The 19,018-nt window shown below is 40.3% G+C and overlaps 1 protein-coding gene across 10 annotated transcripts in view; it reads right to left on the reverse strand.

Moving 5' to 3' along the window:
* The window catches only part of MAP7 (microtubule associated protein 7), a 200,248-nt gene that overhangs the window by 35,298 nt on the left and 145,932 nt on the right, over positions 1-19,018 (reverse strand). For 6 of the 10 annotated variants that reach the window (XM_048844440.2, XM_048844438.2, XM_048844439.2 and 3 more), the window contains exons 4-7: positions 9,255-9,418; positions 7,926-8,043; positions 6,819-6,905; positions 3,155-3,265 (exon numbers count right to left, since the gene is read on the reverse strand). In XM_048844440.2, the coding sequence (XP_048700397.2) occupies positions 3,155-3,265; positions 6,819-6,905; positions 7,926-8,043; positions 9,255-9,418 (480 nt within the window). The remainder of the gene's footprint in view (positions 1-3,154; positions 3,266-6,818; positions 6,906-7,925; positions 8,044-9,254; positions 9,419-19,018) is intronic. The other 4 variants (XM_048844442.2, XM_048844441.2, XM_048844445.2 and 1 more) reach the window with 2 other exon arrangements.

The following is a 19,018-nucleotide window of genomic DNA, read 5'->3' on the forward strand; positions in this document are numbered from 1 at the left end:
TTAGGAAATAACTGAAGTACAAATGGAAAATGCTAATTAAAATTGATTATTTAAATTGAGGTTTTCCACTTGGTGGTTTAAATCACCTTTATTTAAATCAATCCACCCTGTACACATTGGGTTCTTTTTATTTTGAAGAAAAACAATTTCAGAGAGGATGGCCTTTAAAACTTCTGTGTAACTTCTACAGGACCTAAAATAACATCCAGTTAATGAAGTTTTCCTTGAAGAACACTATCTAATTTTCTTAAATGTCTCTGGTATCAACTCCCTTGTCTGAATTATGTTAATTATTCATGTTTAGTTGCCAGGATTTAAACAGCTGAACCTTTATAACAAACAAGAAAGTACAGTTTGAAACCCATTTTAGCTGCCCGAACAGTTTTAAAACTGTAATAAAAAACTGCACAATAACGCTGAACTTAAAAGGGAATTAATACATTATTTAAAAAAGTCTCATGGGCAAAGTTAAATGTCCATTAATGAAAACCTTTTTCTTAGTATGAACTGAAAAGTCCCCTGTTCTTCAACCATTTAAAAGATACTACTTAACAGAAGTCATGTCCTTGGTGGCAGATATAAGCCACCTACGATAAGCTCATCATACTCCAGTTCCAGGCATCGTGCTCAGGATAAGGGCAAAATCTGCCTGAGTGCACTGAGGAAGATGATGAAGGAGCCTCTTCTTTCTCTTGCACAGCACAGTTCTTTTAAGAACTCCGTGACTCTAAAGTTAGGGGTTCAGCTAGGTTAGGGTGGAGTCAATGCCCTGTGTACCTGCTAGCAGGCATTAGTGGAACATGCACTAACTCTTTTCAAAAACAGATTTAAAGAGCCTTATACAGGACACCAGTATTGCCCTGTCCTCTGAGCACATCCATAAGTGTTGGCGAAGGGCACAAGGGCTAAGCTCTATGTTAATGAAAACTGCTATGGCTCTTTTAGTGTTCACGCAAAGCAAACACTGCCTCGCTTAGCCAGAAGACCCTATACAATAAACTGTACAGGATGGTACTTATTAGACTAGCCTGATAGGATGAAAGGCTTTGTCAGCCCTGAAGAGATTTGAATCTATGATTCCAAGGAGTCTAGTATTCACACCTGAGTCTTGAAGCACTACACCTTCTTGCCTGGAAGATTTATTAGGTGAAAAGTCTCCACACTGGGGTAATGTACTGTATACTATAGGCACACAACAACATACAAACAGAACTATAAGGGCACCTCCTGATCACAGGTTCATTGAGAAACACATATGAAACCTAAAAACCATGTGCCTTAAGAAAATCCTGAAGTTACAGTAATACTTGGCACTTGTACTGGTTCCAAATGGAAAGTCAACATTTACCAGCAGCTTGCCAACACCACACAATGGTATCAGAGACACAGCAGTATTGCCTTATACTTAGTACAGGAAACAGTTGTGTCTGAGATAATACCAGGTGGGAGCTGTTGGTAAACGCTGCGGGGAGGGGGTTATGGCAGCTACTATGTACAGTTCTTTGTATTCTCAAAGGACTGTACAAATCTCAATCAGAAGTCTGGATAGTCTTGTGAAAACTCACTTTTTCAAGAGTCTTGTTTCCTTTATTTTAACAATTTATTAATGAGGATAATATAGCTTAGTCCTAACTTTTGCAAAAGTACTACATCTCTGCCCAGTTACGTCCTGTGGCCTTGTTATCCAGCCTATTAGTGGCACTGTATATAAAACCACCGATGAAAATAATTTATTAACCTTTTCAATCTTTTTAAAACATTAAGACCAAGTCGAAAAGTAGAGAGATGACTGAAATGAACATGCTCTACATTATCCACAAACCAATACAATCGGTTGTGACCACAGGTGCAGCGGGCAGTATTCCACATAATTATCACGCACATTCCACTACCGCCACTGTTTTGTCATAACCCCTCAACAACACCCTACAAAACAGAGCCATCACTTGTAAAGAACGGCAACAGTAAATGCAAAAAAATCTGAAAGGATAATGAAATTAATATTGACTGGGTTTCAATAGCTGTTGGAAGAAACTATTGTTCTGGAGTTACATAGTTTCCCAAAACTATGCCATACTTCCCCCCTCCCCCCAAATGAGAAACCCAAACCCACAAGAAAGAGTTTATTGCTATTGCCCTCAAATCTTATCAAGATGGTGTGTAATATTATACATATAGAAACAAACAGACATTATATACAGAGACATGCGTACAAACATGCACTCATTGCAGGACATTGTGTTAAAAAGATACAGATAATGAGGCTTTCCAATCAGTTTCACGATATAACTAAAAATATAACTAAAACTGTATTCTATAATTAATATATTGTATATTTTCCATGCTCATATACAGAAATTCAAATTTGGGATGCAATGCAGGACATTGTCCTTTGCTGGGAAAGGGAAATGATCCCTTATAGAACATTTTGTCAAAAAGCTTGGTCCATTTCTTTTCACACAAAGTTGTCAAAATAACTTATTTTATAAAACTCATTTAAGATGAACTTTGTCTTACAAATTCTCACAATTTAATATTGCATGTTGTGCTGTTGATTAAAAATCTGATTGTTAATCTCGTTTGCAGATCTGAAAATATCAAGGCATTTCTTCCAACAGAGCAACCTTCTAAATCTAAAGAAACATAGAAAATCAATAAACAGACATTATATGAGCAATATCCAGCTGCTTAGTTAAATTTAAAATAAATCAGCAATATGAATGTACTAACTACTTAAAAGCTTTGTGAAACGTGTTTCCAGAAGTTCAAGAATTGGAACCAAAGTACAAATGAAAAGCAAAAAAGGGCAGCATGACTCAACGTAAATAAATGTATAAAAATAAAACGGTTACATGCGCTATGGAGAGATGTGTTGTTTCTGTAGCTGCCACTCATTTACTAAAAATCAGACAGAAGCACGGCTTTTAACACTTGCTAAATGAAACCATTCAGGCAAGTTCTGATCTTTTAAAAATATAGTTCTTCTTGCAAAGAGAATGTTCATTTACTTCTTTCAACCATTTGAAGTCTTTTCATTCCTATTTAGAGTGCAGAAAATGACTACAAATGCTTACTGTATCTGCAGAGATTGTTAAAAACAATGAATCAATAAAGAGCACTTTTCTCTCTCTCTCTCTCTTTCTTTCAACTGTACCTCTGTCTGGAGAATTTAGTAATGTTGCAGATGAGGAGGAGAGCCGCTTGTTAATGACTGGATCAACATGTTTCGAGAGGTTCATTGTTGAAACAGACCGCCTGTCTGGATCTAAAACAAACGGAGATAATGCTAATTGACAGCCCACATGCAATAATGGAACTTTCTAGTATACTAATGGGAGGAAAATATAGGACTAGAGAATTTCTGCTCTATCACTAAAACTTTAAAAATAGAAAGGACTTCTCAGTGGACATTTTACAGATGACTTAAAGACTTGGCACAAGACTATTTAATTTAAATTGCAGGTAAATAAACTGATATCCTGGATGTTTTTCATTCAATCAAGCTGTGATCCAAGGTTTCAAATGGAAGATCTGAATGGGCAGCTAACAAACAAGATGAGATTTTAATGTTCACTTCACTGCACTTGCAGATAGGTTTTGCTCTAGGCTCAGATGAAATGGAAAATTACAGGGAATCTGTATCATGTTTAATCCTCTGGTCCACCTTTTCAAGACCTTGTTATAAAGCAAGAAAGTCCTTAGCATCAGTTGAATCACAGATGATATTCAGCAAGGTACTGTTGTGAACCAGGAGATCAATATCCAGAACATATAAAAATAGAAGATAAAGTAGAGGAGGAAGAAAGCTAGCACACAAGACAAATGAGAATGGGCACAAGAGGAATTCAAAGATAAGGCTAAAAGCCAAAGTGTTCTGTAGTATACTCCATATCAGAGAAAGTGATTTTTCCACCTACACTGTACAAAGACAAAGCTAGTCAGTCCCAAACTGCATGTGATTTAACAGACAAAGAAAATAAATGCTGTGTAGGAGACTAAAAAAATATTTGTACTTCACATGCTTTGTCTATGACATCAAGGGCTTTATTTTGCCTTTCTTTATGCTTTGTGGCTTTCAGAATGCAGCATCACACTACATCACCCTCCTGTTCAAGTCATGCAAAATCAGCATTCCCATCCTGCTAAGAATGTGATCGATATTTCAAGAGTACTGAAAAAGTGATTGTACACAATCCAAAGAGGTTGGCAACAGCAGAAGAAAATTAGGAACTAGGACAAAAAAAGCAATATATAGGTATTCTCTGCTCCAAAATATTTTGGCAAAAAATGAATGCATAAATTAAATCTCTTCCAAGATAGGGAAACTGACAATTACTCACAAGAAGAGCAGAAACTCAGTTCCGCTCTTGCTTAGACTTATGGCCCCAATTCACCAAAGCACTTTAAGCATGTATTTAAGTTCATCCATAGGCATCCATAGGCTGGAGCACCCACGGGGAAAAAATGGTGGGTGCTGAGCACCCACCGGCAGCCCCCTGATCAGTGCCTCTCCCTTCCCGCAGTGCCTCCTGCTCACTAGCAGGCCTGCCAATCAGCGCCTCCACCTCCATCCCACGTCTACTGCCTGCCACAGTTCAGCTGTTTTGCAACATCAGGAGGTGCTGGGGGGAGGAAGTAAGGAAGAGTGAGGGCACAGCGCGCTCAGGGGGGCAGAACTGGGCGGGAAGAGGCAGGAAGGGGGGGGGGCGCAGCGGGGGTGGGAAAAAGCAGGAGGGGTGGGGCCTTGGGAGAAGGGGTGGAGTGGGGGCAGGACCTGTGCATAGCTGGGGGGAGCACCTCCTGGCAGATTAGAAACTCAGTGCCTATGAGTTCATCATTAGGCTGCAAACCACTTAGACCCAGATTTTAAAGGTATTTAGGCATTGCTGCACTCAGTGTTGCAATACCTACCCAATTCAAGAGCCTAGGTCTCATTTTCAAAAGGGATTTAGGCACTTAGGAACCAAAATCCCATTGACAGGCAATGAAATGTTGTTGTAGCCATGTCAGTTTCAGGATACTAGAAAGACAAGGTGGGGGAGGTAATATCTTTTATTGGGCCAAGTTGTGTTGGTGAGAGAGAAGCTTTCGAGCTACACAGTACCTGAGAAAGAGCTCTGTGGAGCTTGACAGCTTGTTTCTCTCACCAACAAAAGTTGCTCCAATAAAAGATATTACCTCACGAACCCTAAATCCCTTCTGAAAATGAGACTTAGGCTCCAAAATCAGCTAGGTGTTGCAATGCTGAATGTAGTAATGCCTAAATACCTTTAAAAATCCAGGCCTTAGCACATAATGATTTCCAGTTGAAGTCAATGGGAGTTTAACCTGTCCTTAACTGCTTTGCTGAATCAAGATCTATATGTCTAAATAACCTTGACAATATTGAAGATGACATTTTCTCAGAGATTATCTACACTTGAGTAATGCTTTCATTATGCTGAGCACATCAACATTCGATACGCATGTTACCACCTACATATATGTAAATATAGTTGTTGTGGACAAACTGGTTTTGCATGAAAATCTCCACTAGCCATTAATGGAAGAATTCCCCATACCAGTGGTGGAGTATACAGGACAGGCCTTGGGGATGAAATGGGAAAGGATTTTTTAAATTTGATTTTTCATCCACTGCCACAGAGCAATTGGTTTTCTCTTTTGCTTTATCTAATCTCAGCAGGATTCAAAAAGGGACTGGATGTTCACATGGATAACAAAAATATCCAGAGTTAGAATTGTTAGTGCTGAGAGTATTGGAAAAGATAAAAACCTCTCGTTTCAGAGTTTAAGACGCTCTCTAACTACTGGGAATAGGATGAAACATTCATGGGGGGCAGATTACCCCACATCTGCCTACTGTGCAGTTTTTTGCACCCTCCTCCAAAGCATTTGTTGCTAGTCAGTATTGGAGACAGGATACTGGACTTAATGGGTGTTGCGTCTGACCTAGTATGGCAATTCCTATGTTCCTTGGCAATCTCCAATAGCAATCTCTATGTGTGGGTGCGGTGGAGAACTAAGACCTAATATCTTGTTCTGGTCATGTGAGAACACAGTGTATGTTATTCCACCAACAGTGTACACGTGTAGCTGCCACACAGGATGTATAAAGCAAGCATAAGCAGCATTTTGGAGTTGAGAAACAACAGCAGAAAGAGCATCTACTCGAGAAAGTCTCTCTTAAATCAGTCCTGCCATCCAGCCCTCATAAATCCATGCAGTTCATAAAGACTATTCTTCAATGGATGCCATTCACTTGGAAGAATTCTGTGTGAATGACAGTTGTATACAAAACCTGCCAACATAGAATAGGCCAAGCACCATTTATTGGCTAGAGTTGTGGTACCATGTTTTAAAACGTTATTTGAGCAAAATAGCAGCCAATGCAACTGACCTGCTGCTGAGAAGAGGTGCAGAATAAATATAAATATCTTTCACATACAGTATGCAAAAAGTAAAAGAAAGCCAAAATACCGCCCAAAATATGTACTCAAATTAGATCTCACTGAATTTCAGAAGATCATTTTTAATTGGTTAATATTCTTTGTAACCCAAACCAACATGATACAGTATACAGTACACTGTGTACAGTAGTTTAGTAAATTGTGCCAAATCCTTTAAGCCAGCCAGTAATACTTTTTTATACTTAAAAAAACACTGGGGGGTAAGAACTGTTCTAACCTATGTAGTACGATGTTAAGCATGCACTGTCTTTAAGTGATGTTGGTTTAGAGGTCATCAGGTAGTTACTAGTCCTATTTCATGAGGAGCTAGCTACATGTGGAGGAATCAACAAACCACAGTGATTTATGTACCGGGTTTTCTAGCACCACCCAGAGATCTGACGTGGTGCTCCAGGCCTGCTAAATCGAGAAAGGTGAATGATGATTCAACAAAATAACCTAGGGACAGAATGCAAGACAAATGATTTTTCAAAATAAAGCAAAATAAAAAGCAAATGAGTTATACAAAGATAAGCAAAGCAAGAAGTGGAACATTTTATGGAAAAATAACTGTTCAATAAATTTTACAGTACAATAAAATAGATGTAATACGACTATTTCTTGTCCTTATTTGGTGACCAGATTGGTAAACACATTATTTCCTTCGAGATAAAAGAATGCAATACTTATTAAAGTGTATGCATTAAAGGGAGAATAGATTTCTAATATATATACACCATTTTCTGGTGCAAGAATCCATCAAGGACACATCTGAATTCTCTTCTTCAGTTTGAGGCATACCTTAACAGGGTACATACACATTATTAAATCAGTAAATGCAGGTTCAGTTAGAGAAGACAGTTATGGGATAGATCTTCAACCCAGCTACCCCCTGATACTTGACAACCTATAACTTGTTACACTTTACGTTTTGCCCACTTCCAATTTCTCCTGAAGAAAGTCCACCAAAATATCCACCAAATTTTATGTATTTTGCCAACTAAGGTACTAAATATAATACAGCAGGTTTCAAAGAACATTTTCCCTTCCTATTTGTATTTTTTAGCTTAAAATTCGTATTTTATAATTTCCACCAGAAATCCTTAAAATAATTTTCTCTTGCTGTCCTCTGGTACCTGACACTTCCATACAGTAACTTGTAGCTGATTAGTGACACAGCGCATGCACACACACGTAAGTGCACACAAACACTAGCAAAGCAGCAGAAGTGAGCAGTTTTAGATATAGATGGAATTACAGGGTTAGTCAATTGCTCAATGAGGTTTAAGCTTTAGCTGAATTTCCCCTTGCTCCCTCTTAGCCAAGCAGAGTGTTAAAAAAACATGCCAGTCTTCGAAACAATGCTAGGATCATGAATAAAGAACTTGAATTAATTAACAATGCACTACCTTCTTTATGGGAACAAAGTATATCATACAGACCAGGAGCTTGGATGAGAAACTGGATCTCCCCCTTTACCTGTATTATTAATGCTGCTGCTTCTTTGAAGAGGTCCTCCCCAGGACCACCTGCTTTGCTTTTGTTTGGGCTTCTGGCTCCTCTCGATTGTACGGCGTACAACAGCTTCATGTCGTTCCTGCAGCACAACAGAAGAATGTATGAATATGTTTGGATGCTGCTGGGTCTTTAATGAACATTTCCATCACTCTGCACGCTGTCTTCCCTCTGGACAAAATGTACCAGTCATCGTGGAGTCAAATGCAAATTGATAGGCAGTGCTTCGTGAGAATTCCATTCATAGAACTGAGCTAATGTCAAAGCAGAGCTTTATGGTAATTACAAAAATGTAACTGTGAAAATAGGAGGTCTGCTTAAGACCAGTAACAATGCACATATTATTTATATTACAGTAGCTCCTAACTAAAACTGGTGTCCTCTCGTGCTAGGCACTGTACTTGAGAGAGAGTCCCTGTCCTGAATTTCCTACAATCTAAGTGGATGTCTATGCTGCAACCGGAGATTTGATTGTTGCTCAGGTAGGCATACTTCCACTAGCTGTAGTCTAGATCACGCAGCTAAAAATAGCAGTGAAGAGGCAATGGCATGCACCCCAGTGTTGTCAAGCAACCCAGGGCTTTGGGCTCGTTTGTACAGCCCATGCTATCGCATCTTCTCTGCTTTCTTTGGTCATTCTAGCTAGATAAAAGCTAGCCCAGGAACACCTATATGAGCTGTAATCACACTTCTGATTGCAGTAGACATACTCTACATGGACAAGACAAGCAAAAGGTGGGAGGGAAAGCAGAGAGGTGAGCTGACTTGCTCACGGGTCACACAGCAAGTAGCTACCAGCTCATTCACCATGCAGTTAAGCAGAAACAAATTTATTATTAAATCTACACTTACTGTACTCTCTCACATTCCTGACAGTTTCTGAATTAGACGCTTAGTATTTAACTATGGTCACACTGAATCACTAGCAACCTACTATCAATATTACAGGTACCACAAAATTCATTTTTCTACAGGGTTTTAAATTTTGATTTTCAGGTCAGTTTGGGCTCTGCTGTACCTTGCCAGAGACGTATTTTAAAACACACATATTATTGGACTGCGGAGATCAGTTTTGTAGAGGGACCAATAAAAAGTTGTATCAGTGCAGACACAGCTTAAAAAAAAAAAGTTAAAAAAGTTAAAAAAGCCTTCCTTTTGCAACGTACCCCACATTAACCTTGACTCACGTTCCAACCTTACTGCTAATTTTTAAATGACATATTGGTCAATTTGTTGCTACACCATTTAGTGGAGAGTAAGTTGCCTGAAAGACTGTATGGAATGCCCTCTTACCTTGTCCTCTTCTATTCTCTGCTTTCGTTTTTCCTCTACTGCAGCTCGCCTTCTCTCTTCTTTTAGCCTCTGTTCTTCTAACTTCTTTTTGCGTTCCTCCAGGTGTTTTTCATAATGCTGCCGTGCCCTCTCTTCTTTTTCTAACCAGACTGATTCTCTTGCAGCTAAAAGAAAAGTAGACATAAAACGTAAATATACTCTACCGTTTAGAATAGTAGCACACAGCCTAGGCTGCTCATTATTGATTGCACTTACCAACTTGTTTTTTAAAATCATATGTATGTCCCAACCAAGCCTTATTTTGTCCTCACAGTACATTTACCTAGGTTGCACACTAACCTGTGTGCTCATACTTCAATTACTGTATAATATCAACATCAGAATTGGAAATAATGAAACTAAGGTCTCAGAAAATCTGACTCATGCAAATGATTCCAGGCCACTTTAAAACTCTGGAACTAATATTTATATTGTGTCCCACACTTAGAGACAATCCCCATTACTGTTTCATATACTGGGCCTCACAGCAGACAAAAAAGCTGTGCTCAGTTGCATTAAATTTCAAAAGTGAAACTGTAAAAGCAACAGGCCTTTGTTTATCTAAAAGCCTGAGATGATAACACTTCACAACAAAGCTAAATTTGACATAGGTTCCATGCAAAACTACAGATCACTCTAGATGTGAGAAGCAAAATTCATGCAATTTAAACATGTGACAAACGTGGACTGAGTTCTGTGTTTCAATAAATTCTGAAACCAGGCTAATTTAGTGTGGTTTCAGATTTCATAGTTAATATTTCCAACTCTACTCATGATTCCCACTGGCAATATATAATGAAGGTGTGAGATTCAACTGGATAATCATACATGATACTTTTCTGCATCCATTCAATTCTAAAGGAATATTAACCCCGATCACCTGCCCACTGTTTATCTACCTGCAGTATAACAGGAGGGTCAACACAGTACTCCAGTATAATAAAAGTGGTAGGCATCGCAGTCTTAGGACCTCATCTAATTCCAACTGACTTCAGTGGGAGCTGGACTGGCCCTTATTGACCAGATCTAAGTCAGCAGCTATCTGTTATTCTGTGAGGTAACAAATTAGCCACGGGAGAATCAGGAACTAAGGTGAGCATGCCTTAACTAGCTACATATCACTGGTTTTGAAAAGTCCCCAACAGCTTGTTTCAGAAGTGTTAACTGACCCAAATGTGTCATGGAGTTGAACTTAACTCTGCACAATTGACTGTTTATATATGTCCCGTCCAGAATGTAGGTCCAAAATGGGGTCTGCTTTCAACTGTTACAATCTGATAAGAATAAACTTTTCCTACAGCTGTCATGGAAGTTACAGATCCCAGGATTTCCATTTGTTTATTTTTTTAAAGATCCATGACATTTGACAATTTCAGAACTTTCTGCATATTGATGAGCATGTATGTGTATGTGTGTATACATGAAGGTAATACTGCAACAAATGTTATTGAAATTTGTGTGGCAGGCTGATAAAGAGTAGGGGCTCATTGATTACACTGAGGCAACATAGAGGACCAACCCATTGAGCTGTCAGAAAGAGCTTTAGTTTCCCAGGGGGTCAGGAGGTTCTCCTTCTAGATTAGAAAAGGCAATTTTTAAATGTAACTAAAACTGTCTGTGCAAAAGTTTGTCCCAGGATGGTAACACAGCGCATACCTTATTATTTTTTAGTTACAAATGTATACCAAAAGGAAAAATAAAAACTATTTACAAGTTCAAAACAACAGCTGTGACTTTTGATTGTTATGATAATTCTATTACTTTTGCTCCTCACCATCATCTCCCTGTTGAGTTTTCCGGAGAACTGCCAACAACAAATCATGCTTGCATTCTAAACTTTGTGTGTATGCACACATGTATTCTCCCTCCCACTCAAGAATTACAGCTAATGAATATATTGTTTAAGTACATTTCAGTCCTGGAGTCTCCACCTGATGAAAACAGCTTCTTTCCATACCAGCTTTTCAAACACTGCAGAGAAAAATGGGTGGCACCATCTTTTAAATACACCTCTACCCCAATCGAACGCGACCTGATAGAACACGAATTTGGATAGAATGCAGTAAAGCAGTGCTCTGGGGGGTGGGGCTGCGTGGTCCGGCAGATCAGTGTATCAACGTGTCTGTCTCCGATATGTTGCTCTGAGCGGCATGTTAAGGGTGCTGGGCCAGAGCCGAGGGGTCTCGGGGTGTTGGATAGGGCGTGGGAGTCCCGGGGGGCCTGTCAGGGGGCAGGGGTGTGGATAGGGATGGAGGCGTCTCTGGAGGGGGCGGTCAGGGGACAAGGAGCAGGGGGGCTTAGATGGGGGTGGGGTCTTGGGAGGGGTAGTTAGGGGCAGGGGTATCTGGAGGGGAAAGTCAGGGGACAAGGAAGGGGGGGTTGGATAGGTCGGGGGTTCTGAGGGGTCAGTCGGGGCAGGAAGTGACTATTAATAATGGAAATGCTCGAGGCCAAAGCGAGTTCGATATAACGCGATTTCACCTATAACACGATAAGATTTTTTGGCTCCTGAGGACTGCATTATATCGGGGTAGAGGTGTATATAATCTCACTGTATATGCAAAATAGCAGGGACTGTTTTGAATAGGAATGATATTTGCTCAACCTGTCACAAGCAATCAGATCATTCTACTGCAAGGATGAGGACAAAAACATAGCAAGGCAAGAATAGAAATTGCGCAAAGACATTTAGCTGGGAAAATTTCATCGACAATAAACTCTACAGCTATGTGGTTAATGTAGATATCAACAGGTTAAAAAAAAAATCAAACACCTGTAGAGGCAAAATAGCATACAAGACTCAGCCGAACATAAATGCGCTGGACATAAAAATGTATTCTTTTTCTGCACGAGCTTGGATCTCTGGCTTGAAAGAAGCAGTTGAGTAACAGAGTACAAGAGTGGATAACCCACAGACCAACAAGCTTAATTATCTTTATTGAAGTCTTGGGACATAACAGAATGTATGCAAAAATAGACCTAGGAATACATTGCCTCTTAACACAGAGGAAACAGTTGCTATTGTAATGAGTACATTTAATCTGGCACATTTTTGAGATATGTGGGTTTAGCCACCTATATGTAGTTTCTTCATAGGTTGGAGGGTCTCATGAACAGATTCTAACAAGAGTCTAAGACATGAAGCCACATTTTGTCTCTGAGTTTAACTATCTGTGGTGTATATATATATGTAGCCTATATATATATAGCCAATATATAGGGCCAATCTCTGTAATATCTAAGTGCACGTCAATAGGTTGGAGATAAAATCTTTAATTCTTACAAACTGACCTATTTCAAATAATCTTGATAGTGGGACAGCATCTGGGAAAGAAAACAGTCCTTCCAGTAGGCTAAAACAAGACACTCATGGGGCACTGTGTGAAGGCATTTGTCTAAACTTTTCTGGAAAAAAAAATCCCTCCAAAACAAGAAAAAAAATCTGATTCTGAAATAGAGAGATAAAAATACAGCAAATACTCCAGCCCCCCTTTCTTCCCCCAAGATGAACAGCAGTCTTTGCTGGTTGACTTCAGCACTGATATTCACTGAGATCAGCAAAGGACCACCTAAGAGAGAGTTTCATCTGTTTGTACTGACAAGCTTATTAACAGGCCCTGATGAAGAATGTCTTGTCTGGATAGAAAAGGAGGACTTGTGGCACCTCAGAGACTAACAAATTTATTTGAGCATAAGCTTTCGTGAGATACAGCTCACTTCATCGGATGCATTCAGTGGAAAATACAGTGGGGAGATTTATATACACAGAGAACATGGAACAATGGGTGTTACCATACACACTGTAAGGAGAGGTTTCAGAGTAGCAGCCGTGTTAGTCTCTATTCACAAAAAGAAAATGAGCACTTGTGGCACCTTAGCGACTAACCAATTTAGTGATCACTTAAGATGAGCTAATACCAGCAGGAGAGCGGGGGGAGGGGGGGGGAGAGGGAGCGGGGAGAAAACCTTTTGTAGTGATAATCAAGGTGGGCCATTTCCAGCAGTTGACAAGAACGTCTGAGGAACAGTGTGTGTGTGTGTGTGTGTGGGGGGGGAAATAAACATGGGGAAATAGTTTTACTTTGTGTAATGACTCATCCACTCCCAGTCTCTATTCAAGCCTAAGTTAATTGTATCCAGTTTGCAAATTAATTCCAATTCAGCAGTCTCTCGTTGGAGTCTGTTTTTGAAGTCTTTTTGTTGAAGAATTGTCACTTTTGGGTCTCTAATCGAGTGACCAGAGAGACTGAAGTGTTCTCCGACTGGTTTTTGAATGTTATAATTCTTGAAGTCTGATTTGTGTCCATTTATTCTTTTATGTAGAGACTGTCCAGTTTGACCAATATACATGGCAGAGGGGCATTGCTGGCACATGATGGCATATATCACATTGGCAGATGTGCAGGTGAACGAGCCTCTGACAGCGTGGCTGATGTGATTAGGCCCTATGATGGTGTCCCCTGAATAGATATGTGGACACAGTTGGCAATGGGCTTTGTTGCAAGGATAGGTTCCTGGGTTAGTGGTTCTGTTGTGTGGTGTGTGGTTGCTGGTGAGTATTTGCTTCAGGTTGGAGGGCTGTCTGTAAGCAAGGCGTGGCCTATCTCCCAAGATCTGCGAGAGTGATGGGTCATCCTTCAGGATCGGCTGTAGATCCTTGATGATGCGTTGGAGAGGTTTTAGTTGGGGGCTGAAGGTGATGGCTAGTGGCATTCTGTTATTTTCTTTGTTGGGCCTGTCCTGTAGTAGGTGACTTCTGGGTACTCTTCTGGCTCTGTCAATCTGTTCTTTCACTTCAGCAAGTGGGTATTGTAGTTTTAAGAATGCTGTCAGCATAGTCTGTGTGGTATGTAGATTGTAATGGATTTTTTACTTTCAGTCCTTTTGGTATGATGTCCATCTGTTTGCATTTGGAGAGGAAGATGATGTCTGTCTGTATCTGTACGAGTTTTTTCATGAAGTTGATAGATTTCCACTCCATACGGCTAAATTCAGTGCCTTGCATAATGACAGGTTTCAGAGTAGCAGCCGTTAGTCTGTATTTTCCACTGAATGCATGCGATGAAGTGAGCTGTAGCTCACGAAAGCTTATGCTCAAATAAATTTGTTAGTCTCTAAGGTGCCACAAGTCCTCCTTTTCTTTTTGCGAAAACAGACTAACATGGCTGCTATACTGAAACTTGTCTGGATAGATAAGTGGACAGAGTCCTGAATGGCTCATTAGACCCTGAAGCCATGTCCACAAGAAGTATTACAGAACAATTAAGATGGTTATCCTGGATTCTCTGACCTTTTACAGATGACTCTTGTGACCACCTATTCCAAGCTCTTTCATGGCTCCCTTTCCTTTTCTCTATCATGTTTAATTTCCGTTCCTGATCTTCAAAGCACTGTACAATTCTACTTTGGACTACATTTCAGTACTTGTAGTCCACACCTCTGTCAACGCCTACTGCCCTCTCTTCTAAGCCATACTCTGCCACCTACTTCTAGCTTAGCGTGATTTTACTCTGAAAATTGATCATGCAAAAACAGCATAAGTGCTGGAAGTAGGGTGCTGCTGCACTCCCTGGCTTGAAGTGGTTTCCATCATATACAGGGTTTACAGTTTGGTTCAATAGCTCTCAGCACCCCCACTGCACAAATTGTTCCAGCACCCGTGAAAAACACTATCATATTACTCACTAAGTTGGATCTTTTGTGGATTCAGAGTCATACTGGCTTATTTTATTGACAAATCTAAGTATTTCTGTTTTTATTTGTTAACAGTGAAAAGCCAACACAGTTAAGAGTTGCATCTCTTAACTGAAAAGGAGGACTTGTGGCACCTTAGAGACTAGCCAATTTATTTGAGCATAAGCTTTCGTGAGCTACAGCTCACTTCATCGGATGCATACTGTGGAAAATATAGAAGATGTTTTTATACACACAGACCACGAAAAAATGGGTGTTTATCACTACAAAAGGTTTTCTCTCCCCCCCACCCCACTCTCCTGCTGGCAATAGCTTATCTAAAGTGATCACTCTCCTTATAATGTGTATGATAATCTAGGTGGGCCATTTCCAGCACAAATCCAGGGTTTAACAAGAACGTCTGAGGAACAGTGGGGGCGGAGGGGGGGGAAAAGGAAGAAATAAACAAGGGGAAATAGGTTACTTTTTATAATGAATCATCCATTCCCCGTCTCTATTCAAGCCTAAGTTAATTGTATCCAATTTGCAAATTAATTCCAATTCAGCAATCTCTCTTTGGAGTCTGTTACTAAAGTTTTTCTGTTGTAATATCGCAACTTTCATGTCTGTAATCGCGTGACCAGGGAGATCGAAGTGTTCTCTGACTGGTTTATGAATGTTATAATTCTTAACATCTGATTTGTGTCCATTTATTCTTTTACGTAGAGACTGTCCAGTTTGACCAATATACAAGGCAAAGGGGCATTGCTGGCACATGATGGCATATATCACATTGGCAGATGTGCAGGTGAACGAGCCTCTGATAGTGTGGCTGATGTTATTAGGCCCTATGATGGTGTCCCCTGAATAGATATGTGGGCACAGTTGGCAACGGGCTTTGTTGCAAGGATAGGTTCCTGGGTTAGTGGTTCTGTTGTGTGGTATGTGGTTGCTGGTGAGTATTTGCTTCAGGCTGGGGGGCTGTCTGTAAGCAAGGACTGGCCTGTCTCCCAAGACTTGTGAGAGTGTTGGGTCGTCCTTCAGGATAGGTTGTAGATCCTTGGTAATGCGTTGGAGGCGTTTTAGTTGGGGGCTGAAGGTGATGGCTAGTGGCGTTCTGTTATTTTCTTTGTTAGGCCTGTCCTGTAGTAGGTGACTTCTGGGAACTCTTCTGGCTCTATCAATCTGTTTCTTCACTTCCGCAGGTGGGTATTGTAGTTGTAAGAATGCTTGATAGAGATCTTGTAGGTGTTTGTCTCTGTCTGAGGGGTTGGAGCAAATGCGGTTGTATCGCAGAGCTTGGCTGTAGACAGTGGATCGTGTGGTGTGGTCAGGGTGAAAGCTGGAGGCATGTAGGTAGGAATAGCGGTTAGTAGGTTTCCGGTACAGGGTGGTGTTTATGTGACCATCGTTTATTAGCACTGTAATGTCCAGGAAGTGGATCTCTTGTGTGGACTGGACCAGGCTGAGGTTGATGGTGGGATGGAAATTGTTGAAATCATGGTGGAATTCCTCAAGAGCTTCTTTTCCATGGGTCCAGATGATGAAGATGTCATCAATATAGCGCAAGTAGAGTAAGGGTGTTAGGGGATGAGAGCTGAGGAAGCGTTGTTCTAAGTCAGCCATAAAAACGTTGGCATACTGTGGGGCCATGCGGTACCCATAGCAGTGCCGCTGATTTGAAGGTATACATTGTCCCCAAATGTAAAATAGTTATGGGTAAGGACAAAGTCACAAAGTTCAGCCACCAGGTTTCTGCCAATGTGATATATGCCATCATGTGCCAGCAATGCCCCTTTGCCTTGTATATTGGTCAAACTGGACAGTCTCTACGTAAAAGAATAAATGGACACAAATCAGATGTTAAGAATTATAACATTCATAAACCAGTCGGAGAACACTTCAATCTCCCTGGTCACGCGATTACAGACATGAAAGTTGCGATATTACAACAGAAAAACTTCAGAAACAGACTCCAAAGAGAGATTGCTGAATTGGAATTAATTTGCAAATTGGATACAATTAACTTAGAGACTTGAATAGAGACTGGGAATGGTTGATTCATTATAAAAAGTAACCTATTTCCCCTCGTTTATTCCTTCCCTCCCCCACTGTTCCTCAGACGTTCTTGTTAAACCCTGGATTTGTGCTGGAAATGGCCCACCTTAATTATCATACACATTGTAAGGAGAGTGATCACTTTAGATAAGCTATTACCAGCAGGAGAGTGGGGTGGGGGGGGAGAGAAAACCTTTTGTAGTGATCAACACCCATTTTTTCATGGTCTGTGTGTATAAAAACATTTTCTGTATTTTCCACAGTATGCATCCGATGAAGTGAGCTGTAGCTCACGAAAGCTTATGCTCAGATAAATTGGTTAGTCTCTAAGGTGCCACAAGTACTCCTTTTCTTTTTGAGAATACAGACTAACACAGCTGTTACTCTGAAACATCTCTTAACTGTTGCATCACAGCTGCATCTGAAGAAGTGGGTTTTTTTTACTCACAGAAGCTTATGCCCAAATAAATCGGTTAGTCTTTAAGGTGCCACCAGACTCCTTATTGTTTTTGTGGATACAGACTAACAAGGCTACCCCAATACTTGACAGTTAAGAGACAGCAAACTAGACTCAACAGAATAATTATTAAATTGTGTACACTGCTGCAAACCCACTGAAGGCAATGGGGATACATAGGTGTCATTATGGGCATAATTTGGAAATTGTGGGGTTGCACAGGTGTCACTAAGGGCACAATTGGGCCTGCATAACTGTTGTTACTAGGGAGGACACACAAGAAAGAAGTAACTTGCCTTGACCCTTGGAAGTATTTTGAGTTTGTAGGACTGACAGAAAAATCTTTTTACTTTAAACTAAACACGTCTTAACTGGAAATCATTGAGACACGTTAGCAGGGACCACCACCGTGCAATTTTAAGAGTCATTTTTTCTATTTCAATGCTACTTTTGTCTTCTCCTGGCCTAAATTTGTTGTTTTTAATGCTGTCCTGTAATAACGGGAATGCAATGTTCCATTTATGTCCTCAGTCTGTAAATCACTTCTTCTAACCCATTACTTCTAGTGAAGCTGCTACCCTTCACTTCAGACTTCCACTGTCTCCCCTATTTGTAGGTCTCATTTCTATTGCAGTAGTGCTTAGAAGACCCACTCAGTGATATTACAGCTAAACAGAAGTTATGGGTTAGACACAGGAATTACTGGGTGAGCTTCTTGAGTGTGTTATGCAGGAAATCAGACTAGAAGATCATAATGGTCATAGTGGCAGTAGTCTGGGTTATCCTGTGTGTCTTGTATGTTTATCCTTTCAGGATCACATTCACAGAAAAATTGAGGATCATGGGAGAAGGAAGAAGTTTGTCCTTGGACATGTTTACCTAGATGTTCCCACTAAAGTACATATTAAACTAAAGAAATGTAGTTTTTGTGAAGAGGAGAAAAAATACTTCAGAGAGGCAGAAAATGATGGATATTTGTCCTTTTAGAGTGAAGCAGGAGTAGTCCTTCCCCTGTGCAATTTTAGGCAGATAAGTAGACTGTCTGAGGATACTTTGTTTATGGAGGTTGTAGTAAGAAAACAGGTGCAGGCTCTGGCCAGCTGTGACCTGTAGGGAGAGCAAGGGAAATAATGTATTTGAACTTTTAAGATTTGTTTTCTGGGAGCCAGAGGCTGAAAAAAAATTTCTGCTGAAGTCTTGGGGTAAAGCCTCCACTACCATATACACTTTCCAACCACTGCTGGGTGGACACTGAGAATTCCCATTCGTCTTGCTAGCAACACTATCACTTGCCTCTGCCCCTAGGGATAGAGCATTTAAGCAAAAGAATATGTAAATCCTTAGAAGATACAACAAAACTCATAAAGGTCATGATAATTTTTATAACGATTCCCAGGGCTGAAAAGCTGCCAAATGAAAGAAACATACATTAGCAGCAACTTATTATAGCAGGGGTGGCCCAACCACAGCTCATAAGCCACATGTGGCTCTTTTACAGTGAAAGTGAGGCTCGCGGAGCCCCCCACACCCTCCCCCT

The sequence above is a fragment of the Caretta caretta genome, chromosome 3 (assembly GCF_965140235.1).
Source record: "Caretta caretta isolate rCarCar2 chromosome 3, rCarCar1.hap1, whole genome shotgun sequence".
Classification (NCBI taxonomy): domain Eukaryota; kingdom Metazoa; phylum Chordata; order Testudines; family Cheloniidae; genus Caretta; species Caretta caretta.